Genomic DNA, 27,805 nt, shown 5'->3' on the forward strand with positions numbered 1-27,805 from the left:
ACCATTAAGTGTGGAGTCCTAATTAGGAAAAAAGCCAGGCTGGTCAAACCAAGGGAAAGCAATAAAAGAAGGCAGATAGAGTCAAGTGCAGTGGCTCACGCCTGTAATCCCAACCCTTTGAGAGGCTGAGGCAGGTGAATCACTTGAGGTCAGGAGTTCAAGGCCATCTTGGCCAACATGGTGAAACCCCGTCTCTACTAAAAACACAAAAACTAGCCAGGCGTGGTGGTGTGTGCCTGTAATCCCAGCTAGTTGGGAGGCTGAGACAGGAGAATCACTTGAATCTGGGAGGCAGAGGTTGCAGTGAGCCAAGATCACGCCATTGCACTCCAGCCTAGGGGACAAGAGTGAAAATCTATTTCCAAAAAAAAAAAAAGAAGGCTGGGCATGGTGGCTCATGTCTGTAATCCCAGCACTTTGGGAGGCCGAGGCAGGCAGATCAGGAGGTCAGGAGATCAAGACTATCTTGGCTAACACAGTGAAACCCCTTCTCTACTAAAAATACAAAAAATTAGCTGGGCATGGTGGCGGGTGTCTGTAGTCCCAGCTACTCGGGAGGCTGAGGCGGGAGAATGGCGTGAACCCAGGAGGTGGAGCTTGCAGTGAGCCGAGATGGCACCACTGCACTCCAGACTGGGCAACACAGCGAGACACCGTCTCAAAAAAAAAGAAGAAGAAGGCAGATAAACTATATAAGTCTGCCTTTCTTCATGGTCCAGAACACATAGCCCTCCTGTGTAAATAACTCCCAATCTTCCTGTGCCCAGGTATCAGCAGACACCTCGGCTGATAGAAAATTGCAAGTTAGCGCACTGCAACCTTGGCATCATAGGGACTGCACAAAGCCCTCTTCAGCGCACAGCACAAGCACCATTCTATAAAATCTCCAACAAGCAGCCAGGTGTGGTGGCTCACACCTGTAATCCCAGCACTTTGGGAGGCTGAGGTGGGCGGATCATCTGAGGTCAGGAGTTTGAGACCAGCCTGGCCAAAATCATAAAACCCCGTCCCTACTAAAAATACAAAAAAAATTATCCAGGCATGGTGGCAGGTGCCTGTAGTCCCAGCTACTTGGAAGACTGAGGCAGGAGAATCACTTGAACCTGGGAGGTGGAGGTTGCAGTGAGCTAAGACCGTGCCATCGTACTCCAGCCTGGGGGACAAGAGTGAGACTTCTCAAAAAAAAAAAAAAAAAAAATCCCCAGCAAGCCATTGTCTGCTGGCAGTCAGCTCCTCTCTTGCTGACCTGCTCACCTGCTCATTGCTTTCTTGCAAGATATTTTCCTACTTTCTCGAATAAATCTGCGTTTCTTTACCCTCAACTGTCTTGTTTTTTTTTTTTTTTTTTTTTTTTTTTTTGAGACCGAGTCTCACTCTGTTGCCCAGGCTGGAGTACAGTGGTGCAGTCTCGGCTCACTCATTTAGAGAAGTGATACTCAACCCAGAATAAGGCAGGAATTCTATACATGGTGCCACGATCTTGCAGCTCTCAGTTTAACAGCTTTACACCTATTAACGCACCAGTCCTCAGAGCAGTGCTGGCAGATGTGTACAGATGAGGAAACGGAGGCGCTGAGAGGGCAGTGGTTCAGAGTCCATGGCCCCTGACTGCTCCCCAGCCCGCCTCTCCAGGAGCCTGGCCTTTCTGGGGCAGCGTCCCCGGCTATGGAATGGGCTAGTGTTGGGAGACTTCACGGTGACGGTGATCACAGCCCATCCATCCCCGCAGCCCCCAAGACGTGCTCCCAGGACGAGTTTCGGTGCCACGATGGGAAATGCATCTACCGGCAGTTCGTCTGTGACTCAGACCGGGACTGCTTGGACGGCTCGGACGAGGCCTCCTGCCCGGTGCTTACCTGCGGCCCCGCCAGCTTCCAGTGCAACAGCTCCACCTGCATCCCCCAGCTGTGGGCCTGCGACAACGACCCTGACTGTGAAGATGGCTCGGATGAGTGGCCCCAGCGCTGTCAGGGTCTTGAAGTGCCCAAAAGGGACAGTGGCCCCTGCTCGGCCTTCGAGTTCCACTGTCGAAGTGGCGAGTGCATCCACTCCAGCTGGCGCTGTGATGGAGGCCCCGACTGCAAGGACAAGTCTGACGAGGAGAACTGCCGTAAGGACAGGGGCGCAGGGGCGGGGCCTGGGACGGGGCGGGGCCTGGGGCGGGGCGTCCTATCACCTGTCCCTGGGCTCCCCCGTGTGGGACGTGTGGTGATTTAGGTGCTGAAATGGATTTCGAACAACATGCCAAGAAAGTGTTCCCATTTCATGTTTTTTTCTTTTTTTTTTTTTTTGAGATGGAGTCTCACTCTGATTATTTTCATCTCTAAATTTCCTGCATCCATGAGGCCCCAGGCGATGGTTCCTGTTGGCTTATTGGGAAATCACTGTTTAGAAGGTGCTGGTTGTTTTTTGTTGTTTGTTTTTATTTTGAGACGGAGTTTCGCTCTTGTTGCCCAGGCTGCAGTGCAATGGCGCGATCTCGGCTCACTGCAATCTCTGCTTCCCAGGTATAAGTGATTCTCCTGTCTCAGCCTCCCAAGTAGCTCGGATTACAGGCATGCACCACCACATCCAGCTATTTTTTGTTGTATTTAGTAGAGATGGGGTTTCACCATGGTAGTCAGGCTGGTCGCAAACTCTTGACCTCAGATGATCCATCTGCCTCAGCCTCCCAAAGTGCTGGGATTACAGGCGTGCACTGCTGCACCCAGCCTCTTTTTGTTTTTTTGAGACAAGGTCTTGCTCTGTCACCCAGGCTGAAGTAAAGTGGCACCATCATGGCTCACTGCGACCTTGATCTCCTTGGCTCAAGCGATCCTCCCACTTTAGCCTCCCAAGCAATTCAAGCAGTTGAAACTAAGGCTGCACCACCAAACTTGGCCAATTTTTTTTTTTTTTTTTTTTTTTTGAGACAGAGTCTCGCACTGTCACCTGGGCTGGAGTGCAATGGCGTGATCTCAGCACACTGCAACTTCCACCTCCAAGATTCAGGCGAATTCTCTGCCTCAGCCTTCCGAGTACCTGGGATTACAGGCACGTGCCACCATGCCCAGCTAATTTTTTGTATTTTTAGTAGAGATGGGGTTTCACTATGTTGGCCAGGATGGTCTCGAACTCCTGACCTTGTGATCTGCCCACCTCTCAAACTGCTGGGATTACAGGCGTGAGCCACCGTGCCTGGCCTAAGCCTGACCAATTTTTTGTAGAGACACAGGGGTCTCCCTATGTTGGCCAGACTGGTCTTGAACTCCTGGGCTCAAGCGATCCTCCTGCCTTGGCCTCCAAAATTGTTGGGATTCCAGGTGTGAACCACTGCACCCTGCTAAGGGCCCTGCTTTTTCTCTGGTTGTCTCTTCTTAAGAAAATCAACACACTGTGTCCTGTTTTTCAGCTGTGGCCACCTGTCGCCCTGACGAATTCCAGTGCTCTGATGGAACCTGCATCCATGGCAGCCGGCAGTGTGACCGGGAATATGACTGCAAGGACATGAGTGATGAAGTTGGCTGCATTAACAGTGAGCGCTGGCCATCTGCTTTCCCATCCCCCATTCTCCGTGCCTTGCTGCTTGCAAATGATTTGTGAAGCCAGAGGGTGCTTCCCTGGTCAACTCTGCACCAGCTGTGTGTCTGTGGGCCAGTGACCTGACTTCCCAGAGCATCACTTCCTGTTTTTTTAGATGGAGCCTCGCTCTGTCACCCAGGCTGGAGTGCTGTGGCGCAATCACAGCTCACGGCAGCCTCTGCCTCTGGGGTTCCAGTGATTCTCCTGCCTCAGCCTCCCGAGTAGCTGAGATTAAAAGCATATGCCACCATGCCAGGCTAATTTTTTATATTTTTATTAGTGACAGGGTTACACCATGTTGGCCAGGCTGGTCTTGAACTCCTGTCCTCAGGTGATCCACCTGTCCCGGTCTCCCAAAGTGCTGGGATTACAGGTATGAGCCACCACCCCAGGACTAATTTTTTTGTATTTTTAGTAGAGATGCAGTTTTGCCATATTGCCCAGGCTGGTCTCGAACTCCTGGGCTCAAGCGATCTGCCTGCCTCGGCCTCCCAAAGTGTTGGGATTACAGGCGCAAACCACCATGCCCGATGCACTTTCTTAATTAATCCATTTGCATGCGTTCTTATGTGAATAAACTATTATATGAATGAGTGCCAAGCAGACTGCAGGTCAAACACACCTGACCTTCCTCCTTCCTCTTTCTGGCTCTTACAGTGACACTCTGCGAAGGGCCCAACAAGTTCAAGTGTCACAGCGGCGAATGCATCAGCCTGGACAAAGTCTGCAACATGGCTAGAGACTGCCAGGACTGGTCAGATGAACCCATCAAAGAGTGTGGTGAGTCTCAGGGTGCAGGCGGCTTGCAGGGTTTGTGGGGAGCCAGGAATGGAACTGAGAAATGAGTGCTGTAGGGTTTTGGGAACTCCACTCTGCCCACCCTGTGCAAAAGGCTCCTTTTTTCATTTTGAGACAGTCTTGCACCATCTCCCAGGCTAGAGCACAATGGCGTGATCGTGGCTCCGTGCAACCTCCACCTACCGGGTTCAAGCGATTCTCCTGCCTCAGCCTCCCAAGCAGCTGGGATTACAGGTGAATGCCACCGTGCTGTACTACTTTTTGTATTTTTAGTAGAGACAGGGTATCACCATGTTGGCCAGGCTGGTCTCGAACTCCTGACCTCAAGTGATCCACCCACCTCCTGAAGTGCTGGGATTACAGGCGTGAGCCACCTTGTCCTGGTGAGGTTTTTTATTTTTACCAACCCTCTGTGGTGGATACTGAAAGACCCTATTAGGATAACTGTACAGTACAGAGAACACAGTGGGAAGTTTTCTCTGTCATGTACCAGAGAGGGCTTGGGCACGGTGGCACACTCCTGTAGTCTCAGCTACTCAGAAGGTTGAGGAAGGAGGATCGCTTGGGCCCAGGAGTTGCAGACTGTAGTGAGCTGTGATCACACCACCACACTTCAATCTGGGCAACAGAGTAAGAGACCCTATCTCTAAAAAAAAGTAAATATTTTGGACACTGTGGGCCATACGGTCTCTGGTGCAGTTTCTCAACATGGCTGTTGGGTGAACACCACCACCCACAGAATGCAAACCAATACATGTGGCTGTGGGCCCAGAAAACGTTATTTATGGACACTGAAATTGGAATTCCGTATCACTGTTTTGTGTTACGAAAATGATTTCCCTTTTTATTTTTATTTTTCTTCTCAAGTATTTAAACATGGAAAATCCATTTTTAGGCTTGGCGGGATGGTTCATGGCTGTAATCCCAGTACTTTGGAAGGTTGAGGTGGGAAGACCACAAGGTCAGGAGATCAAGACCATCCTGGCTAACATAGTGAAACCCCATCTCTACTAAAAATACAAAAAATTAGCCAGGCATGGTGGCGCGCGTCTGTAATCCCAGCTGCTCGGGAGGCTGAGGCAGGAGAATCGCTTGAATGCAGGAAGTGGAGGTTGCAGTGAGCCAAGGTCGCACCACCGCACTCCAGCCTGAGCGACGGAGTGAGAGTCCACCTCAAACAAAAAAATGTTTGCTCATGCAGGTCTTGAACTCCTGGGCTCAAGCTATCTGCCCGCCTTGGTCTCCCAAAGTTCTGGGATTCCAGGCATGAGCTACAGTGCCCAGACTTTTGTTGTTTTATATATATATATTGAAACTGCAGCAAAAAACATGTAATATAAAATTTACCCTCTTAAACCTTAGTAAGTGCACAGTTCTGTGCCATTAGCACATTCACACTGTTGTACAGCATCACAACCACCATCTCCAGAACTCTTTTTAAAAATTTTTTTTGTGATGGAGTCTCACTCTGTCACCCAGGCTGGAGTGCAGTGGTGTGATCTCTGTTCACTACAACCTCCACCTCCCAGGTTGAAGTTATTCTTCTGCCTAAGCCCCCTGAGTAGCTGGGATTACAGGTGCCCACCACCATGCCTAGCTAAGTTTTGAATTTGTAGTAGAGACGGACTGGGTTTCATCATGTTGGCCAGGCTGGTCTCGAACTCCTGACCTCAAGTGATGCTCCCACCTCGGCCTCCCAAAGTGCTGGGAATACAGGCATGAGCCACTGCGCCTGGCTCCAGAAATCTTTTATCTTCCCAAACTGAAGCTCTGTCCCCATGAAACACTCACTCCCCATCCCCTCTCCAACTCCTGGCACCTACCATTCTATGTCTCTATGAATGTGATGGCTCTAGGGACCTCTTTTGAGTGGAATCAGACAGCATTTTCCTTTTTTGGCTGGCTTATTTTACGGAGCCAAGTGTGGTGGCTCACGCCTGTAATCCCAGAACTTCAGGAGACCGAGGCAGGCAGATCACCTGAGGTCAGGAGTTCGAGACCAGCCTGGCCAAGGTGGTGAAACCCCATCTCTAGTAAAAATACAAAAACTTAGCCGGTTGTGGTGGTGGGTGCCTGGAATCACAGCTACTCGGGAGGCTGAGGCAGGAGAATCACTTGAACCCAGGAGGCAGAGGTTGCAGTGAACCGAGATCGTGCCATTGCACTCCAGCCTGGGCAACAAGAGTGAAACTCCGTCTAAAAAAAAAAAGAGAGAGAGAGAGAGAAACCCCGTCTCTGCTAAAAAATACAAAAAAATTAGTAGTCGGGCATGGTGGCGCATGCCTGTAGTCCCAGCTACTCGGGAGGCTGAGGTATGAGGATCCCTTGAACCCGGGAGGTGGAGGTTGTAGTGAGCCAAGATTGGCAGCGAAGGGATGGGTGGGGGACTGAAAGTGACCAGTCTGTGTCCCCTGGCCCTGTGCAGGGACCAACGAATGCTTGGACAACAACGGTGGCTGTTCCCACGTCTGCAACGACCTTAAGATCGGCTACGAATGCCTGTGTCCCGACGGCTTCCAGCTGGTGGCCCAGCGAAGATGCGAAGGTGATTCCCGGGTGGGACTGAGCCCTGGGCCTCCCCTGCACTTCCTGACATGGCGACTAAACCCCTCATGCCTCAGTTTCCCCATCTGTTAAGCGGGCCTGAAAGCAGTTAGTAGGGCTTCATGAGATTCCACCGGCATGGAAAATTAGCATTGGCTGGCCAGAGGTTCTTGCCTCTGGGGATTAATAATTAAGAAATTTCAGGCCGGGCGCGGTGGCTCACGCCTGTAATCCCAACACTTTGGGAGGCCGAGACGGGCGGATCACCTGAGGTCGGGAGTTCGACACCAGCCTTACCAACATGGAGAAACCCCATCTCTACTAAAAATACAAAATTAGCTGGGCGTGGTGGCGCACGCCTGTAATCCCAGCTACTCGGGAGGCTGAGGCAGGAGAATCACTTGAATCTGGGAGGTGGAAGCTGCAGTGAGCTGAGATTGTGACATTGCACTCCAGCCTGGGCAACAAGAGTGAAACTCCGTCAAAAAAAAAAAAAAGAGAAATTTCAGCTGATACAGCTTCACACTGTTGGTTGGGTTCCTGTGGTGAGTGGTGAGGTCACATCATGGCTGGGGATGACACGTGGCTGTTTCCTTGATTACATCCCCTGAGAGGCCGGGCTGTCCCCTGGCTGCCTTTGAAGGTGTGGGTTTTGGCCTGGGTCCCATTGCTCCGTCTCCAGCCATTGGGGAGGAGTCCCCCCACCAAGCCTCTTTCTCTGCCTCCCAGATATCGATGAGTGTCAGGATCCCGACACCTGCAGCCAGCTCTGCGTGAACCTGGAAGGGAGCTACAAGTGCCAGTGTGAGGAAGGCTTCCAGCTGGACCCCCACACCAAGGCCTGCAAGGCTGTGGGTGAGCATGGGAAGGCGGCAGGTAGGGTTGGCCTCACCCCTTGCAGGCAGAAACGGTGAGGAGTTTCATCATCTGAACTTTGCACAGACTCATATCTCCTGGCCAGGAGGCTGTTTGCTCCCAAGGGCTCTGGCAGGGGAGTCCACTGCCCTGTTAGGACTTGGGCTTGCCAGGGATGACTGCATATATCCTCGTTTCTAGGAATATCTAGTTAACGAACCCCTCAGCCCTGCTGGTGGAACAGGAACTGGCTTTCCTTTCGGGGACAACCTGGGGAGTGATTTCAAGGGGTTAAAGAAGGAAAAATTAGCCAGGTATGGTGCTGCACACCTGTGGTCCCAGCTACTCTGGAGGCTGAGGCAGGAGGATCACTTGAGGCTACTCGGGAGGCTGAGGCGGGATGATCGCTTGAGGCCAGGAGGATTGGTTGATCCTCCCACGTCGGCCTCTGGAGTAGCCAGGACCTCAGGTGCATGCCACCATGCCCAGCTAATTTTCATATTTTCAGTAAAGACAGGGTTTCACCATGTTGGTCAGGTTAGTCTTGAATTCCTGAACCCAAGTGATCCTCCTGCCTTGGCCTCCCAAAGTGCTAGGATTACAGACACCACACCTGGCTGTTATTATTTTTTAGAGACAGGGTCTTGCTCTGTCTTCCAGCCTGTGGTGCAGTGCAGCCTCCATCATAGCTCACTGCAGCCTTGACCTCCTGGGTTCACACGATCCTGCTACCTCAGCCTCTGGAGTAGCTGGGATTACTGGCATGTGCCACCGTGCCTGGGTAACTGTTTTTTGTTTTTTTTGTGTTTTTTTTTGTTTTTTTTTTTGAGACAGAGTCTCACTCTGTCACCCAGGCTGGAATGTGGAATGTGGAGGCACAATCTTGGCTCACTGCAACCTCCACCTCCCAGGTTCAAGCAATTCTCCTGCCTCACCCTTCCACGTATCTGGGATTACAGGTTCCCGTTACCAAATGTGGCTAGTTTTTGTACGTTTAGTAGAGACGGGGTTTCACCACGTTGGTCAGGCTGGTCTCAAACTCCTGACATAAAGTGATTCACCCACCTCAGCCTCCCAAAGTGCTGGGATTACAGGCTTGAGCCACCGTGCCTGACCTAATTTTTGTGTGTGTGTGTGTGTGTGTGTGTGGCAATAAAGTCTCATTGTGTTACCCATGCTAGCCTTACACTCCCAGAAAAAGTGATCCTCCTCCCTCGGCCTCCCCAAGTGCTAGGATTGCAGGCAGGCGCCACTGTGCCTGTTCCCGTCAGGAGGTTCTTTTCCACCCTGTTTTTCTGGGTGCCTCCTCTGGCTCAGCTGCACCCTGCAGGGTGACACGAGGGGATGGGGAGGCACTCTTGGTTCCATCGCTGGTTCCCTCTGCTCCCCTGACCTTGCTCCCCGGGTCCCCAGGCTCCATCGCCTACCTCATCTTCACCAACCGTCACGAGGTCAGGAAGATGACGCTGGACCGGAGTGAGTACACCAGCCTCATCCCCAACCTGAGGAACGTAGTCGCTCTGGACACGGAGGTGGCCAGCAATAGAATCTACTGGTCCGACCTGTCCCAGAGAATGATCTACAGGTGAGCGTCGCCCCTGCCTGCAGCCTTGGCCCACAGGTGAGATGAGAACTCCCGGCCCTGACGCCCTCCTCTCCTCCTGCCTCAGCACCCAGCTTGACAGAGCCCATGGCGTCTCCTCCTACGACACCGTCATCAGCAGGGACCTCCAGGCCCCTGACGGGCTGGCTGTGGACTGGATCCACAGCAACATCTACTGGACCGACTCTGTCCTGGGCACTGTCTCCGTTGCGGATACCAAGGGTGTGAAGAGGAAAACGTTATTCAGAGAGAACGGCTCTAAGCCAAGGGCCATCGTGGTGGATCCTGTTCATGGGTGTGTATCCACGACGCTGAGGGGTGCAGAGGGAAGGGAGGGAGCAGGAAGGGGCTTCAGGAACTGGTTAGTGGGCTGGGCATCATGGCTTAAAGTGCCTGTAATCCCAGCACTTTGGGAGGCTGAGGAGGGTGGATCATCTGAGGTCGAGAGTTCAAGACCAGCCTGACCAACATGGTGAAACCTCATCTCTGCTAAAAATACAAAAATTAGCCGGGTGTGGTGGCAAGCACCTGTAATCCCAGCTGCTCGGGAGGCTGAGGCGGGAGAATCACTTGAACCCAGGAGGCGGAGGTTGCAGTGAGCCAAGACAGCCCCGCTGCACTCCAGCCTGGGTGACAGAGCGACACTCCGTCTCAAATAAACAAATAAAAAAAGAACTGGTTAGTGGTTAGTGGTTAGTGGTTAGTGGCTAGGCCCCAGAATGGTATCTTCCAAGCCCATGGCTGACTCAGCAGCTCCTGGGGCAAGACACTCTGACCTGTGTCCCCTGGCAAGAAGCATCGCCTCTGCCACCTGCCTGGCGTACTCTGTACCTGTCAGGCGACATCTGCCACCTGAGCACGTGAGAGGTGGCATCTCAGTTTCAGTGAGGCGCTGACAAGCCGGGATACACACTGTCCTCACAGCCGCCATCAGGAGGTGAATGTTCGGTCTCGGGCAGAGATCACTGGAGAAGGCACACTCGGTGTCCGGAAGGGGAAAGCAGGGAAGAGAGCATCATTTAGATGGAACAGAACTTGCTTGCGGGTGAAGGTGGGCCCGCTAGGGCCAGTGTCCCTTTTTATTTTTATTTATTTATTTTTGAGACAGAGTCTTGCTCTGTCGCCCAGGCTGGAGTGCAGTGGTCCGACCTAGGCTCACTGCAAGCTCCGCCTCCCAAGTTCACGACATTCTCCTGCCTCAGCCTCCCGAGTAGCTGGGACTACATGCACCCGCCACCACGCCCGGCTAGTTTTTTGTATTTTTAGTAGAGACTGGGTTTCATCGTGTTAGCCAGGATGGTCTCAATCTCCTGACCTCGTGATCCGCCCGCCTCGGCCTCCCAAAGTGTTGGGATTACAGGCGGGAGCCACTGCGCCCGGCCCCCTTTTTATTTTTTATTTTTTGAGGCAGAGTCTTGCTCTGTCACCCAGGCTAGATTGCAGCGGCAAGATCTTGGCTCACTGCAGACTCCACCTCCCAGGTTCAAGTGATTCTCCTGCCTCAACCTCCCAACTAATTGGGATTACAATCATGCACCACCACACCTGGCTAATTTTTTGTATTTTCAGTAGAGACTGGGTTTCACCATGTTGGCTAGGCTGGTCTTGAATGCTTAGCCTCAAGTAATACGCCCACCTCAGCCTCCCAAAGAGCGGGGATTACAGGTGTGAGCCACTGTGCCCAACCCAACCCTGGATCTCTTTTAAAGAAGACAATGCTCACTGTTGCCACAGAACAATGGGTGGGGTACATGTGGCCCACGCGAGTCATTGTGCGTGGCTTGTGTTCTTGTGTTTCTTCCTTTCTTTTTCTTTCGAGGTAGCGTCTCAGTCTGCCACCCAGGCTGGAGTGCAGTGGTGTGATCATAGCTCACTGTAGCCTCAGCTTCCTGGGCTCAAGCAATTCTCTGATTTCAGCCTCCTGGGCCTGGCCAGCATGGTGAAACCCTGTCTCTACTAAAAATACAAAAATGTAGCCAGGTGTAGTGGTGCGTGCCTGAAATCCCAGCTACTCCGGAGGCTGAGGCAGGAGAATCGCTTGAACCTGGAAGGTGGCGGGCGCAGTGAGCCGAGATCGTGCCACGGAACTCCAGCCTGGGCGACAGAGACAGACTCTGTTTCAAAAAAACCCCAAACAAACCATATTTGGAGTCTGGGGTTCCCAGCAGGGCTATTTCCCAAGCCTGAGCCTGGCTGTTTCTGCCAGAATTTGTTGCACGTGTTGGCTGGGATCCTCCCCCACCCTCCAGCCTCACAGCTATTCTCTGCCCTCCCACCAGCTTCATGTACTGGACTGACTGGGGAACTCCCGCCAAGATCAAGAAAGGGGGCCTGAATGGTGTGGACATCTACTCGCTGGTGACCGAGAACATTCAGTGGCCCAATGGCATCACCCTCGGTATGTCCGCAGGACGGCTGTCCCAGCCAGGGCCGGCACAGGCTGAAGGACGGATGGGGGTCGCCAGGTGGCTCTGGGACAAGCCCAAGCTGCTCCCTGAAGGTGTCCCTCTTTCTTTTCTTTGTTTTTTCTTTTTTTCTTTTTTGAAGCAGAGTCTCGCTCTGTCACCCGGGCTGGAGTGCAGTGGCCGGATCTCAGCTCACTGCAAGCTCCGCCTCCCGGGTTCACGCCATTCTCCTGCCTCAGCCTCCCGAGTAGCTGGGACTCCAGGCGCCGCCACCTCGCCCGGCTAGGTTTTGTATTTTTTTAGTAGAGACGGGGTTTCACCATGTTAGCCAGGATGGTCTCAATCTGCTGACCTCGTGATCCACCCGTCTCGGCCTCCCAAAGTGCTGGGATTACAGGCTTGAGCCACTGCGCCCGGCCTGTTTTTTCTGTTTTTGAGATGAGGTCTTGGTCTGTCACCCAGGCTGGAGTGCAGTGGTGCAATCGTAGCTCACTGCAGTCTCCACCTCTCAGACTCAAGTGATCCTCCTGCCTCACCCTCCTGAGTAGCTGAGACTACAGACACGTGCCACCACGCAGACTAATTTTATTTTAGTTTTGGGAAGAGACAAAGTCTTGTTATGTTGGCCTGGCTGGTCTCAAACTCCAGGGTGCAAGCGTCCCTCCCACCTCAGTCTTCCAAACGGCTAAGATGATAGGCGTGGGCCGCCAAACCCAGCCTCCCTGAAGTTTTTCGGACCTGCAGCTCCCCTACCTGCCCGTTGGAGAGGGCGTCACAGGGGAGGGGTTCAGGCTCACACATGGTTGGAGCTGCTTCTCCAGGTACTTCTCTGCCCGGTCCCTGGGGGGTTCTTCCTGCCCGGATCAGCGTGGCCAGGCCCCCAGGCCCCTCTGGGACTGGCATTGGCATGTGACCTCTCCTTATCCACTTGCGTGTTCTAGATTTCCCCAGTGGCCGCCTCTACTGGGTTGACTCTAAACTTCACTCCATCTCAAGCATCGACGTCAACGGGGGCAACCGGAAGACCGTCTTGGAGGACGAAAAGAGGCTGGCCCACCCCTTCTCCTTGGCCATCTTTGAGGTGCGGCTTACGTACGAGATGCAAGTACTTAGATGGCAGATAGACACAGACTGTGTAGATCACTCAAGCCAAGACGAATGCGGAAAACTGATCGTGACTAGGAGGAGGTCTTAGACCTGAGTTATTTCTATTTTCTTTCTTTTTTTTTTTTTTTTTTTGAGACGGAGTTTTGCTCTTGTTGCCCAGGCTGGAGTGCAATGGTGTGATCTCGGCTCACCGCAACCTCCACCTCCCAGGTTCAAGCGATTCTCCTGTCTCAGGCTCCCCAATAGCTGGGATTATAGGCATGGACCACCACGCCCGGCTAATTTTGTATTTTTAGTAGAGACAGGATTTCTCCATGTTGGCCAGGCTGGTCTCGAACTCCCAACCTCAGGTGATCCGCCCGCCTCTGCCTCCCAAAGTGCTGGGATTATAGGCGTGACCCACCGCGCCTGGTGCTTTGTATTCTTTTTAGTGAGAGCGGTGAAAGGCAGTGATCCTCAGTCACGTGTGATCTTGGCTCTCGGCACATTTGGCAATTTCTAGAGATTTTTTGGTTGTCACAAGTCAATGGGAAAGACTGTTGGCATGTAGTGGGTAGAGGCCAGTGACGTTGCTGAACGCCCAGAACAGGGAAGTAGCAGGCCCTAGATAGAGCCACGGTGGGGAAACCTGCTCTAAGGAAATGGCATTATTTTATATAACCCCACGTTCCTGGCAGCATGATTACCAAGAGCCAAAAGTGGGGTACCCCCGGGGGACGAAAGTGTTCGTCCATTTGCATTTTAGTAAAGGAATAGCTGAGGCCAGGTAATTTATAAAGAAAAGAGGTTTAAACTGCGCACGGCAACCTACGCCTATAATCCCAGAACTTTGGGAGGCTGAGGCAGGAGGATCACTTGAGTCCAGGAGTGCGAGACCAGCCTGGCCAACATGACAAAACCCTGTCTCTACAAAAAATACAAAAAGTAGCCAGGTGTGGTGGCAGGCACCTGTAATCCCGGGTTCTCGAGAGACCGAGGCATGAGAATTGCTTGATCCCAGGAAGTGGAAGCTGCAGTGAGCCAAGATCATGCCACTACACTCCAGCCTGGGCGACGGAGTGGGACTCTGTCTCAAAAAAAAAAAAAAAGAAAAGAAAAGAAAAAAGTTCTGGAAATGGATGTGGTGATGGTGATACTTGCACAACAATGTGAATCTGCTTAAGGCCATTGAACTGTGCACTTACAAATAGCTGAGATGGTACATTTTATGTTATGTATATTTTTACCACAATTAAAAACTAGTTGTGGGCCGGGCGCGGTGGCTCAAGCCTGTAATCCCAGCACTTTGGGAGGCCGAGATGGGCGGATCACGAGGTCAGGAGATCGAGACCATCCTGGCTAACACGGTGAAACCCCGTCTCTACTAAAAAATACAAAAAAACTAGCTGGGCGAGGTGGCGGCACCTGTAGTCCCAGCTACTCCGGAGGCTGAGGCAGGAGAATGGCGTAAACCCGGGAGGCAGAGCTTGCAGTGAGCTGAGATCCGGCCACTGCACTCCAGCCCAGGCGAGAGCGAGACTCCGTCTCAAAAAAAAAAAAAAAAAAAAAAAAAAAAAACTAGTTGTGGGCCAAGCATGGTGGCTCACGCCTGTAATCCCAGCACTTTGGGAGGTTGAGAGAGGCAGATCATGAGGTCAGGAGTTCGAGACCAGCCAGGCCAACATGGTGAAACCCCATCTCCACTAAAAATACAAAAAATAGCCAGGCGTGGTGGCACACACTTGTAATCCCAGCTATTCAGGAGGCTGAAGCAGGAGAATCGTTTGAACCCGGGAGGTGGAGATTGCAGTGAGCCGAGATTGGGTCACTGTACTCCAGCCTGGGCAACAAGAGTGAAACTCTGTCTCAAAAAACAAACAAACAAACAAAAAAACTAGTTGTGGTGAGAGGGTGGCCTGTGTCTCATCCCAGTGTTTAATGGGATTTGTCATCTTCCTTGCTGCCTGTTTAGGACAAAGTATTTTGGACAGATATCATCAACGAAGCCATTTTCAGTGCCAACCGCCTCACAGGTTCCGATGTCAATTTGTTGGCCGAAAACCTACTGTCCCCAGAGGATATGGTCCTCTTCCACAACCTCACCCAGCCAAGAGGTAAGCGTGGGTTAGCCCCACCACCCACCTTGAAACCTCCTTGTGGAAACTCTGGAATGTTCTGGAAATTTCTGGAATCTTCTAGTCCATCTGATGATCTCGTTCCTGCCCTGACTCTGCTTCTTCTGCCCCAGGAGTGAACTGGTGTGAGAGGACCACGCTGAGCAATGGCGGCTGCCAGTATCTGTGCCTCCCTGCCCCACAGATCAACCCCCAGTCGCCCAAGTTTACCTGCGCCTGCCCGGACGGCATGCTGCTGGCCAAGGACATGAGGAGCTGCCTCACAGGTGCGGCACACGCCTTGTTTCTGTGTCCTGTGTCCTCCAACTGCCCCCTCCTGAGCCTCTCTCTGCTTCTCTGTGAAATGGGTACCTCTAAGTCATTGTGAGGACTCGTGAGTCGGGATAACCATACTTTTCTTTTCTTGGATGGACACGTCAGCACTGGGCTGGACATTTACCCAGTTCCCCTTTGATGCCTGGTTTCCTCTTTCCCAGACCCCTGAAGAGGTGATATGATTTCTGACAAGGGCCCTGAGGGAGGAAGTGGTCCCCTTTGTTGACTTTTATTTCTCTTTTTTGAGATTTGCTCTGTTGCCCAGGCTGGAGTGCAGTGGTGCCATCTTGGCTTACTGCTGCCTCTCTTACTGGGTTCAAGCAATTCTCGTGCCTCAGCCTCCCAAGTAGCTGGGATTACAGGCATGCACCACCACGCTTGGCTAATTTTTGTATTTTTAGTACAGACAGGGTTTCTCCATGGTGGCCAGACTGGTGTCGAACTCCTGACCTCAGGTGATCCACTCACCTCTGCCTCTCGAAGTGCTAGGATGACAGGCGTGAGCCACCGTGCCGGGCCCCCTTTGTTGACTTTTCTCATCCTCTGAGAAAGTCTCAATTGAGGCCAACACCTCCCTCAAGCGAATTGAATCTCCTTTTGAACAACAACAAATAACAATATGACCCAGATGTGGTGGCTCACACCTGTGGTCCCAGCTACTTGGGAGGCTGAGGTGTAAGAATTGCTTGAGCCCAGGTGGTCGAGGCTACAGAGAGCTATAATCACACCACTTCACTCCAGCCTGGGGGACAAAGTGAAACCCTATCTGAAAAAAGAAAAAAGAAAAAGAAACAATATGATCACAAAGTAGATATTCATGGTGTTTATTTTGAATACTCTTTTTTCCGTTATTTTTTTTTCTTTGAGATGGAGTCTTGCTCTGTCGCCCAGACTGGAGTGCAGGGGCAGGATCTTGGCTCATGGCAACCTCTGCCTCCTGGGTTCAAGTGATTCTCCTGCCTCAGCCTCCTCAGTAGCTGGTACTACAGGCACGTTCCACAATGCCTGGCTAATTTTTTGTATTTTTTAGTAGAGATGAGGTTTCACTATGCTAGCCAGGATGGTCTCGATCTCCTGACCTCGTGATCTGCCCGCCTCGGGCTCCCATATTGCTGGGATTAGGGGCGTGAGCACTTTTTTTGAGGCGGAGTTTCTCTCTTATTACCGAGGCTGGAGTGCAATGGCATGATCTCAGCTCACTGCAACCGCCGCCTCCTGGGTTCAAGCGATTCTCCTGCCTCAGCCTCCCGAGTAGCTGGGACTACAGGCATGTGCCATGACGCCTGGCTAATTTCCTATTTTTAGTAGAGACGGGGTTTCTCCATGTTGGTCAGGCTGGTCTCGAACTCCTGACCTCAGGTGATCCGCCCGTCTCGGTCTCCCGAAGTGCTGGGATTACAAGCTTGAGCCACTGCGCCCGGCCTTTATTTTATTTTTTTATTTTTTGGTTTCTTTTTTTTGATACAGGGTCTCACTCTGATGTCCAGGCTGGAGTGCAGTGATGGGATCATAGCTCGCTGCGGCCTCTACCTCCTGGGCTCAAGCGATCCTCCCACCTCAACCTCCTGAGTAGCTGGGAGTACAGGCGTGCACCACCACACCTGGCTAATTTTTTTGTTGTTGTTGTATGTAGAGATGGGATTTTGCCATGTTGACCAGGCTGGTCTTAAACTCCTGGACTCAAGAGATCCTCCTGCCTTGGCCTCCCAAGGTCATGTGAGACTTCTCCTCATTAGGCGCACACTTATGAGACAGGCTTGCAGGCAAGTGGCACTCAGAAGACGTTTATTTATTCTTTCAGAGGCTGAGGCTGCAGTGGCCACCCAGGAGACCTCCACCATCAGGCTCTTGGTCAGCTCCAAAGCCATAGCGACACAGCACACAACCACCCGGCCTGTTCCCAACACCTCCCGGCTGCCTGGGGCCACCCCTGGTCTCACCACCGCAGAGACAGTGACGATGTCTCACCAAGGTAAAGGCTGGGCCTTCCCTGGGCCCCTCTTCCCCAGGAGATGGGCCCCTTCAGTGGCCACCAACATTTTGGTCACGAGATGGAGTCCAGGTGGCGTCCTCACTTCCTTGCTGACCTTCTCTCACTTGGGCCACGTGTCTCTGGGCCCTCAGTTTCCCTATCTGTAAAGTGGGCCTAATACCAGTTCTTGCCCTCTTTGCAAGGATTAAATGGGCCAAATCATATGAGGGGCCGGGTGCTTTAAGCTCCTGGTTCCCAAAGTCAGCCACACACAGTCTGGGTCCTGAAATTTTATCAAGGCACATTCGTTGCCTCACCTTCAGGCATCTGCCCAAAAATGCCAGGACTCAGGCAAGGAGAGGGAGGGATTCCTCAGTACGCAGCTTTTCACAGAGGCTCCAAAAGGCTAAGGAATCCAGTATATTTTAACAGAATTTTACAATTTTTTTTTTTTTCAGATGGAGTTTTGCTTTTGTTGCCCAAGCTGGAGTGCAGTGGCATGATCTTGGCTCACCACAACCTCTGGCTCCTGGGTTCAAGCGATTCTCCTGTCTCAGCCTCCCGAGTAGCTGGGATTACAGGTATGCGCCACCATGCCTGGCAAATTTTGTGTTTTTAGTACAGACGGGGTTTCTCTATGTTGGTCAGGCTGGTCGTGAGCTCCCAACCTCAGGTGATCCACCTGCCTGAGCCTCCCAAACTGCTGGGATTACAGGCGTGAGCCACCACACCTGGCCTTTTTTTGTTTTTTTGTTTTTTTTTTGAGACAGAGTCTCGCTCTCACCCATGCTGTAGTGCAGTGACGCGGTCTCGGCTCATTGTAACCTCCACTTCCCAGGTTCAAGCGATTCTTCTGCCTCAGTCTCCCAAGTAGAGTAGCTGGGATTACAGACATCGCCGCCATGCCTGGCTAATTTTTGCATTTTTAGTAGAGATGGGGTTTCACAATGTTGGTCAGGATGGTCTCAAACTTCTGACCTCAAGTCATCTGCCCGCCTCGGCCCCCACCAAGTGCTGGGATTATAGGCGTGAGCCACCGCACCGGGCCTACAATTTATTTTTTGGTTACTCACACCTGTAATCCCAGCACTTTGGGTGGCCAAGGTGGGAGAATGGCTTGAGTCCAGGAGTTCAAGTCCAGCTTGGGCAACACAGCAAGACCCTATCTCTACTACAAAATAAATAATAAACTAGTATTTTTTCCTTTTAAAACCCAACTATTCAACATGGTAATGCAATATATTTTTAAAAATTCTTTTTTTCTTTTTTTTTTTTTTTTTTTTTTTGAGACGGAGTCTTGCTCTGTCACCCGGGCTAGAGTGCAGTGGCCAGATCTCAGCTCACTGCAAGCTCCGCCTCCCGGGTTCACGCCATTCTCCTGCCTCAGCCTCCCGAGTAGCTGGGACTACAGGCGCCCGCCACCTCGCCCGGCTAGTTTTTTGTATTTTTAGTAGAGACGGGGTTTCACTGTGTTAGCCAGGATGGTCTCGATCTCCTGACCTTGTGATCCGCCCGTCTCGGCCTCCCAAAGTGCTGGGATTACAGGCTTGAGCCACTGCGCCCGGCCAAAAATTCTTTTTTTCTTTGAAACGGAGCCTCTCACTGTCGCCCGGGCTGGAGAGCAGTATCGCCATCTTGGCTCGCTGCACCCTCCGCCTCCCAGGTCCAAGCGATTCTCCTGCCTCAGCCTCCCAAGTAGCTGGGACTACAGGTGGCCACCACCATGCCCGGCTAATATTTTTGTATTTTTAGTAGAGACAGTTTCACAATGTTAGGCAGGCTGGTCTTGAACTCCTGACCTCGTAATCCACCCGCCTTGGCCTCCCAAAGTGCTGGGAAGTTATAGGCGTGAGCCACCATGCCTGGCCAAAACTTTTTTATTTTTTTATTTTTTTATTTTTTATTTTATTTTTTTTTTTTGAGACGGAGTCTCGCTCTGTCGCCCGGGCTGGAGTGCAGTGGCCGGATCTCAGCTCACTGCAAGCTCCGCCTCCAGGGTTTACGCCATTCTCCTGCCTCAGCCTCCCGAGTAGCTGGGACTACAGGCGCCCACCACCTCGCCCGGCTAGTTTTTTGTATTTTTTAGTAGAGACGGGGTTTCACAGTGTTAGCCAGGATGGTCTTGATCTCCTGACCTCGTGATCCGCCCGTCTCGGCCTCCCAAAGTGCTGGGATTACAGGCTTGAACCACCGCGCCCGGCCATTTTTATTTTTTTGGGACACGGTCTCACTGTGTACCCCAGACTGGAGTGATAGAGCACTGTCACAGCTCACTGCAGCCTCAACCTCCCAGGGACCAGGTGATCTTCCTGCTTCAGTCTCCCAGGTAGCTGAGACTACAGGCATGAGCCACCACACCCAGCTCATTTTTGAATTTTTTTGTAGAGACGGGTTTCGCCTTGTGGCCCAGGCTGGTCTCCAACCGGGCTCAAGCGATCTGCCCACCTTGGCCTCCCAAAGTGCTGAGATTAATGCAATTTAAACAAAATTTTGGCCAGGCGTGGTGGCTCACGCCTGTATTCCCAACACTTTGGGAAGAAAAGGCGGGCAGATCACTTGAGGTCAGGAGTTCAACCTGGCCAACATGGTGAAACCCCCAGTCTACTAAAAAAACACAAAAGTTACCTGGGCATAGTGGTGGGCGCCTGTAATCCAAGCTCCTTGGGATGCTGAGGGTAGAGAATTGCTTGAACCTGGGAGGTAGTGAGCCAAGGTCATGCCACTGGACTCCAGCCTGGGTGACAGAGCAAAACTGTCTCCCAAAAAAAATTTTTTTTTTTTTTTCAAATCATCACAGTATAGCCAAGGTCTGACCACTTACTTTTGTAAATAAAGTTTTATTGGAGCCAGTGGTCCAGTGAGGCCGAATCCTGCAGGTGTAAGATCATAGCCTATCCTTGAAAATGTTGATATTTTGTTCATTGGGGGATTTTTTCATTAATTTTAAATTTTAAAAAATAACATATGAAAGGTCAGTGTGGAGGTGCATGCCTGCAGTCCTAGCTACACCCAGAGGCTGAGGCAGGAGACTTGCTTGAGCCCAAGAGTTGAAGTCCAGCCCGGGCAACATAGCAAGACTCCCATCTCTAAAAATAAAAATAATGCATTAGAATATTATTGGATTCCTGGGCAGGGCACAGTGGCTCACGCGTGTAATACCAGCACTTTGGGAGGCTGAGGCAGGCGGATCATCTGAGGTCAGGAGTTTGAGACCAGCCTGGCCAACATGGTGAAACCCTGTCTCTACTAAAAACACAAAAATTAGCCAGGCGTGGTGGCACACGCCTGTAATCCCAGCTACTCAGGAGGCTGAAGCATGAAAATCGCTTGAATCCTGGAGGCGGAGTTTGCAGTGAGCTGAGATTGTAACATTGCACTCCAACCCTGGGGGACAAGAGTGATACTCCGTCCCCGCCCCCCCCCCCCCAAAAAAAGGAATATTATCGGATTCCTAAGCTTTTTGGCTCCTCCTTTAGTTTGGGCACTGGGGTGAGGGTCTGGCTGTCTTCATCCTGTAAGACCTGGCCTCACTGTCCTCCCTGGATGTGATGAGACCCAGGTACGGGTCAGGACGTCATTCATTTGTCCACCAGAGGGCGCCCAACCTGCTTTGAGCTGCTGGGAAATGGTGCGCCTGGACTTCTAGCAAACAAAAAAAAAATGGCACATCAGCAAATTTCAGACCATTCTTTTTTTTTTTTCCCCAGAGTAGCTGAAACCTTTGTTCAGTTACAAGCAGCATAAAATGGTAACTGCCTGGGAGAGGCCAGGAAACCTTCTTTCTTGGGGGAGGTGGGGCACTGCTAGAATTCCAGACCGGCCCATCCAGAACTCCTCAAATTTGGCAAAGAAGCCATTCATTCATTCATTCATTCATTCGTGTAGAGATGAGGGGGTTCTGGCTATGTTGCCCAGACTGGTCTCAAATTCCTGGCCTCAGTTGATCCTCCTGCCGTGGTCTCCTAATGTGCTGCGATTACAGGCGTGAGTCACCGTGCCTAGCTCTAGTGGACTTGAAATGTTGACTTGCAGAGGGCCTTTATGTTGAATGGCCCAGGTCCACTTGCATGGTTCTGTACCAAGGTTATCCCCATCCCATAATTCCTGGGACAGTTGATGCAGGACAATCAGCCTCCGTGCCATTCAACCTCAGGACTGAGCATGCTGGGCACTGTGGGGTCCGAAGGTGGCTCCCCTGTCCCCTTCAAAATACACTCATTGTTTTTCTTTTCTTTTTTTTTTTTTTTTTTGAGATGGAGTCTTGCTGTATTGCCCAGGCTGGAGTGCAGTGGCACGATCTCGGCTCACCGCAACCTCTGCCTGCTGGGTTCAAGTGATTCTCCTGCCTCAGCCTCCTGAGTAGGTGGGATTACAGGTGCCTGCCACCATGCCTGGCTAATTTTTGTATTTTTAGTAGAGACAGGGTTTCACCGTGTTGGCCAGGCTGGTCTTGAACTCCTGACCTCAGGCAACTTGCCCACCTCAGCCTCCCAAAGTGCTCGGATTACAGGTTTGAGCCGCTGGGCCTGGCTTTTTTGTTTTTTTGAGATGGAGTCTCGCTCTGTTGCCAGGTTGAAGTGCAATGACGAGATCTTGGCTCACTGCAACTCCATCTCCCGGGTTCAAGTGATCCTCCTCCCTCAGCCTCCCGAGTAGCTGGAATTACAGGTGCCCGCCACCACGCCCACCTAATTTTGTACTTTTAGTAGAGACAGGGTTTCACTATGTTGATCATGCTGGTCTTGAACTCCTGAGCTTAGGTGATCCACCCGCCTCAGCCTCTCAAAGTGCTGTGATTACAGGCGTGAGCCACCACGCCCGGACCAAAATATGCTCGTTTTAATAAAATGCAGAGATAAGTTGACAAAAATTTCACCTGCGACCTTGTCAACCGCCTGGAATGAAAGCCTCTGCGGCCCTCCCCTAAAGACTCATCAATGTGAGGCTCAAGAACCTTCTCAGGCTGGGCTCGGTGCCTCATGCCTGTAATCCCCACACTTTGGAAGGCTGAGACAGGAGGATCACTTGAGGCCAGGAGTTCAAGACCAGCCTGGGCAACATAGTCAGACCCCTATTTCTATCCTCTCCCCCAAAAAAACCTTCTTAAACTGGAATTGAGTCCCACAACTTTGATAACTCATAAATAAGCCCGTGTGGCCTCTCGCAGACTTGGGAAATTCTCCAAGTGCCCAGGGAGATGTGCTGGGCACTTTCCTGGCTGTCAGTGCCGTCCTCTGCCTGCTCCATTTCTTGGTGGTCTCCCTTTAGACCTGGGCCTCACTCTTGCTTCTCTCCTGCAGCTCTGGGCAATGCTGCTGGCAGAGGAAATGAGAAGAAACCCAAGAGTGTGGGGGCTCTGTCCATCATCCTCCCCATTGGTAAGTGCGGGCCAGTCCCCCAGCATCCCCCAGGTCACAGCCTCCTGCAATGTGACCTCGTGCCTGGCCGGCTGGGCCTGTTCACCTTTTCTCCGGGGCAGGGTACAGCCCCACTGAGTGTCCTTTATCACCCCGACAGCCTCTCCCGGCTTCGGGCTGACAGTGACAAGATCAGACAGCTAAGGGGTCAGATGGAGGACGTGGAGCTGGGTCCTGTGCTGCGGAAATGGCCTCACCCAGACTTGAGTGCCTTCTGGGGAATTGGTTCTCTTGCAGGGGACTGTGTGGAGAGGCTCATTCTCGCTGCCTCGCTCATGCTTATCCTAACTCACATCACATTTCTTTTTTCTTTTTTTCTTAAATTTTAAGAAAAAAGAAATTTAATTTTTTTTAGAGCAGAGTCTTGCTCTGTCACCCAGGCTGGAGTGCAGTGGCGCAATCATGCCTTGCTGTAGCCTCCATGTCTGGGCTCAAGTGATCCTCCCACCTTGGCCTCCCGAATAGCTGGTACAAGCCACTGTACCCCGGTTCCTATTTCTTAAAAAGTCACAGCCTTGTGTGTGGCTAATCCTGGACAGAAATACGGAAGAAGTCAGCTACTTCTGGGGTGTGGCTCACCCAGTGGGCTTCAGGTTAGATATTACTTATACTTACGAGGCTGGCGCCGTGGCTCATGCCTGTAATCCCAGTACTTTGGGAGGGTGAGGTGGGTGGATCGCTTGGGCTTAGGGCTTCGAGACCAACCTGGGCAACATGGCGAAACCCTATGTCTACAAAAGATACAAAAATTAGCTGGGCAGGTGACACTTGCCTGTGGTCCCAGCTACTTGAGGGGCTGAGGCAGGAGGATTGCTTGAACCTGGGAGGTCAAGGTTGCAATGAACTGAGACTGCGCCACAGCCTGGCGACAGAGCAAGACTCCGTCTCAAAAAAAATAAATAGATAAAATTCTTATGGATAGATTGGCCTATTTTCTGTTTGTTTGTTTTTTCTTTTTGGTGTTTTTTTGGTGTTTTTTTTTTTTTTTGAGATGGAGTCTTGCCCTGTCACCCAGGTTGGAGTGCAGTGACATGATCTTGGCTCACTGCAACCTCCACCTCCTGGGTTCAAGCAGTTCTCCTGCCTCAGCCTTCCGAGTAGCTGGGATTACAGGCACTCACCACCACACCTGGCTGGTTTTTGTAATTTTAGTAGAGATGGGGTTTCACCTTATTGGCCAGGCTGGTCTCAACCTCCCGACCTCAAGTGATCCACCCAACTTGGCCTTCCAAAGTGCTGGGATTACAGGCGTGAGCCCCCACTGTCAACGCAAAAAAAAAAAAAAAAAAGTAGCCGGACATGGTGGTGCATGTCTATAGTCCCAGCTATTCAGAAAGCTGAGTTGGGAGGATCCTTTGAGGCCAGGAGGTTGAGGCTGCAGTGAGCTATGATGATGCCACTGCACTCTAGCCTGGCGCACAGAGCAAGACACTGTCTCTCTTTTTTTTTTGTTGACGGAGTCTTGCTCTGTCACCAGAATGGAGTGCAGTGGTGTGATCTCAGTTCACTGCAACCTCCGCCTCCCGGGTTCAAGGAATTCTCCTGCCTCAGTCTCCCAAATAGCTGGGACTACAGGTACCCGCCACCATGCCCAGCTAATTTTCGTATTTTTAGTAGAGACGGGGGTTTCACCATGTTGGCCAGGCTGGTCTCGAACTCCTGACCTCATGATCTGCCCGCCTCGGCCTCCCAAAGTGCTGGGATTACAGGCGTGAGCCACTGCACCCAGCCTGCAAGACTATCTCTAAACAAACATAAAAGACCAGGAGTCCAGGTTATAGTATGATGCCCGTGTTTTTGCTCCAGCCATGGAGCTGGGTCTCTTGTCTTGAGGGGAGCTGTGTGACAGAGTGTGCCTCTCCCTACAGTGCTCCTTGTCTTCCTCTGCTTGGGGGCCTTCCTCCTCTGGAAGAACTGGCGGCTGAAGAGCATCAACAGCATCAACTTTGACAACCCTGTCTATCAGAAGACCACAGAGGATGAGGTCCATATTTGCCGCAACCAGGACGGCTACAGCTACCCCTCGGTGAGTGACCCCCTCTAGAAGGCCAGAGCCCATGGCGGCCCCCTCCCGGCTGGAGGCATACGATTCTCAAGGGACCAGGCCGAGGCTTCCCCAGCCCTCCAGATCGAGGACAGCATTAGGTGAATGCTTCTGTGCGCTCGTTCAGAATGTCAGCGGACAACAGCCTCGGTGATGTAGAGGAACGCTGGATCAGCGAATAGAGTTCCATCAGATGGTGACAGAGCAAAGAAAGTCAAAAGGAGTTCAGAGGTCGGGTGTGGCGGCTCAGGCCTGTAATCCCAGCACTTTGGGAGGCCAAGGTGGTGGATCACCTGAGGTCAGGAGTTCAAGACCAGCCTGCCCAACATAAGGAAACCCCGTCTCTACTAAAAATATAAAAAATTAGCTGGGCGTGGTAGCAGGCGCCTGTAATCTCAGCTACTTGGGAAGCTGAGATAGAAAAATCGCTTGAACCTGGGAGGCGGAGGTTGCAGTGAGCTGAGATCATGCCACTGTACTGCAGCCCGGGTGGCAAGAGCAAAACTCCATTTCAAAAAAAAAGGAGTTCAGAGGCTGGACACGGTGGTTCATACATGTGATCCCAGAACTTGGGGAGGCTGAGCAGGAGAATCACCTGAGCTCAGAGTTCATGACCAGCCTGGGCAGCATGGCAAGACCCCATCTCTGCAAAAAAATAAAAAATTTAGCCCAGACAAGTGCCTATAGTTACAGCTACTAGGGAGGCTAAAGCAGGAGGTCAAGACTGCAGTGAGTCGTGATTGCAACACTGCACTCCAGCCTGGGTGACAGAGCAAGACCTTGTCTCTTAAAAAAACAAAACAAAACTCAAAGAAGGGTTTCCAGAGGGCTGGGAGGGAGGAAGGGAGAGGCGGTTTTTTTGTGTGTGTTTTTTGTTGTTGTTGTTGTTGTTTTGAGACAGGGTCTTGCTTTGTCACCCAGGCTGGAGTACAGTGTTGCGATCTTGGCTCACTGAAACTTCTGCCTCCTGGGTGGGTTCAAGCAATTCTCATCCCTCAGCCTCAGCCTCCTGAGTAGCTGGGATTACAACACTATGCCCGGGTAATTTTTGTATGTTTAGTAGAGATGAGGTTTCGCCATGTTGCCCAGACTGGTCTCGAACTCCTGACCTCAAGTGATCCACCCGCCTTGGCCTCCCCACATGCTGGGATTGCAGGCATGAGCCACCATGCCCACCTTGATCTTCAGACAAGGGGTTTAGGGTAGGTAGGCTTCTCTGAGCCAGAGGAACAGCCTGTGCAAAGGCCCTGAGGCTGGACCGTGCCTGTTGGGTTTGAGGCCGTTGTAGCTAGAGCAAAGAGAGGGGTAAAAAGGCAGGAGGCGACCAGGCTGGTTGTGCAGAGCCTTGTGGGCCACCGGGGAGGACTTTGGCTTTTGCCCTGAGAGCGGTGGGAAGTGACTGAATCATGTACTCACCGTCTCCCTCTGGCGGCTCCTGGGGGAACATGCTTAGGGATCAGGATGTGGGAGGCTGCCGAGCCCAGGAGGTGAGAAGTAAGTGGCCTCCGGCCAAGTTTCCTGAATGCTGGACTGATAGTTTCCGCTGTTTACCATTTGTTGGCAGAGACAGATGGTCAGTCTGGAGGATGACGTGGCGTGAACATCTGCTTGGAGTCCCGTCCCTGCCCAGAACTCTTCCTGAGACCTTGCCGGCCTCGTTTCAGTCAAAGAGAAGACCAAAGCATTGCCTGCCAGAGTTTTGTTTTATATATTTATTCATCTGGGAGGCAGAACAGGCTTCGGACAGTGTCCATGCAGTGGCTTGGGTTGGGATTTTTGGTTTCTTTCTTTCCTTGTGAAGGAGAAGAGAAACAGGCCCAGGGGTGCCAGGATGACACCTCCATTTCGAAGTTTTGAGTTTCCACCGTGACACAATCCTCAAACATGGAAGATGAAAGGGCAGGGGATGTCAGGTCCAGAGAAGCAAGTGGCTTTCAACACACGACAGCAGATGTCACCAACGGGACCCCCCAGCCCTGCCTCGTCCACCAATCTCTAAGCCGAACCCTTAAACTCAGGAGTCAACGTGTTTACCTCTTCAATGCAAGCCTTGCTCAACAGCCAAGTTAGCCTTTGCCCTGTCACCCCCGAATCATGGCCCACCCAGTGTCTTTCAAGCTGGGCTTGTACCTTCCTCAAACCAGGAAAGGGATTCATGGCGTCGGAACTGATCTGGCTGAATCCGTGGTGGCACCGAGACCAAACTCATTCACCAAATGATGCTACTTCCCAGAGGGAGAGCCTGAGTCTCTGGTCACCCTTGATATTTATTAAGTGCCTGAGACACCCGGTTACCTTGGCCATGAGGACACGTGGCCTGCACCCAGGTGTGGCTGTCAGGACGCCAGCCTGGTGCCCGTCTTCCTCACCCCACCTCCATTCCTGTGGTCTCCTTGCACTTTCTCAGCTCAGAGTTGTACATTGTGTAAATTCAGCATCTGTGTTATTTTGCACTGTTTTCTGTCGTGTGTGTTGGGATGGGATCCCAGGCCAGGGAAAGCCCGTGTCAATGAATGCCAGAGACAGAGCGGGGCAGGTTGACCAGGACTTCAAAGCCGTGACAGCCATTGTCTTCTTTATGTCTGCTCACCTAGTGCCTCCACTACTCTGCAAATGCCTCCAAGCCACTCACCTCCCCGATCTTGTCACTGATGGGTATGTGTTTAAAACACGCATGGTGAGGCCGGGCGCAGTGGCTCACGCCTGTCATCCCAGCACTTTGGGAGGCCGAGGAGGGCGGATCATCTGAGGTTAGGAGTTCGAGACCAGCCTGGCCAACATGGTGAAACTCTGTCTCTACGAAAAATACAAAAGGTAGCCGGGTGTGGTGGCGGGCGCCTGTAGTCCCAGCGACTCGGGAGGCTGAGGCAGGAGAATCGCTTGAACCCAGGAGTTGGAAGTTGCAGTGAGCTGAGATCGTGCCATTGCACTCCAGCCTGGGTGACAAAAGCGAAACTTGTTTCAAACAAAACAAAACAAAAAACATGCCTGGTGCATCAGCAGCCTGTGGCCTCTGGCCAAGCATGGCAAGGCGGAGGTGGGAGGATGGTTTGAGCTCAGGCATTTGAGG

At 51.9% G+C, this 27,805-nt stretch overlaps 1 protein-coding gene across 1 annotated transcript in view; it reads left to right on the forward strand.

Moving 5' to 3' along the window:
• LDLR (low density lipoprotein receptor) overlaps window positions 1–27,535 on the forward strand; it is a 42,887-nt gene extending 15,352 nt beyond the window's left edge. Inside the window, exons 4-18 of the mRNA XM_030935879.1 lie at window positions 1,730–2,110; window positions 3,392–3,514; window positions 4,219–4,341; window positions 6,785–6,904; window positions 7,633–7,758; window positions 9,172–9,343; window positions 9,429–9,656; window positions 11,641–11,759; window positions 12,708–12,847; window positions 14,825–14,966; window positions 15,101–15,253; window positions 17,104–17,274; window positions 22,575–22,652; window positions 24,560–24,717; window positions 26,300–27,535. Of these exons, the coding sequence (XP_030791739.1) occupies window positions 1,730–2,110; window positions 3,392–3,514; window positions 4,219–4,341; window positions 6,785–6,904; window positions 7,633–7,758; window positions 9,172–9,343; window positions 9,429–9,656; window positions 11,641–11,759; window positions 12,708–12,847; window positions 14,825–14,966; window positions 15,101–15,253; window positions 17,104–17,274; window positions 22,575–22,652; window positions 24,560–24,717; window positions 26,300–26,335 (2,270 nt within the window). The 3' untranslated portion in view covers window positions 26,336–27,535. The remainder of the gene's footprint in view (window positions 1–1,729; window positions 2,111–3,391; window positions 3,515–4,218; window positions 4,342–6,784; window positions 6,905–7,632; window positions 7,759–9,171; window positions 9,344–9,428; window positions 9,657–11,640; window positions 11,760–12,707; window positions 12,848–14,824; window positions 14,967–15,100; window positions 15,254–17,103; window positions 17,275–22,574; window positions 22,653–24,559; window positions 24,718–26,299) is intronic.
• The last annotated feature ends 270 nt before the right edge of the window (window positions 27,536–27,805 follow it).

Source organism: Rhinopithecus roxellana, chromosome 8 (assembly GCF_007565055.1).
Source record: "Rhinopithecus roxellana isolate Shanxi Qingling chromosome 8, ASM756505v1, whole genome shotgun sequence".
Lineage (NCBI taxonomy): Eukaryota > Metazoa > Chordata > Mammalia > Primates > Cercopithecidae > Rhinopithecus > Rhinopithecus roxellana.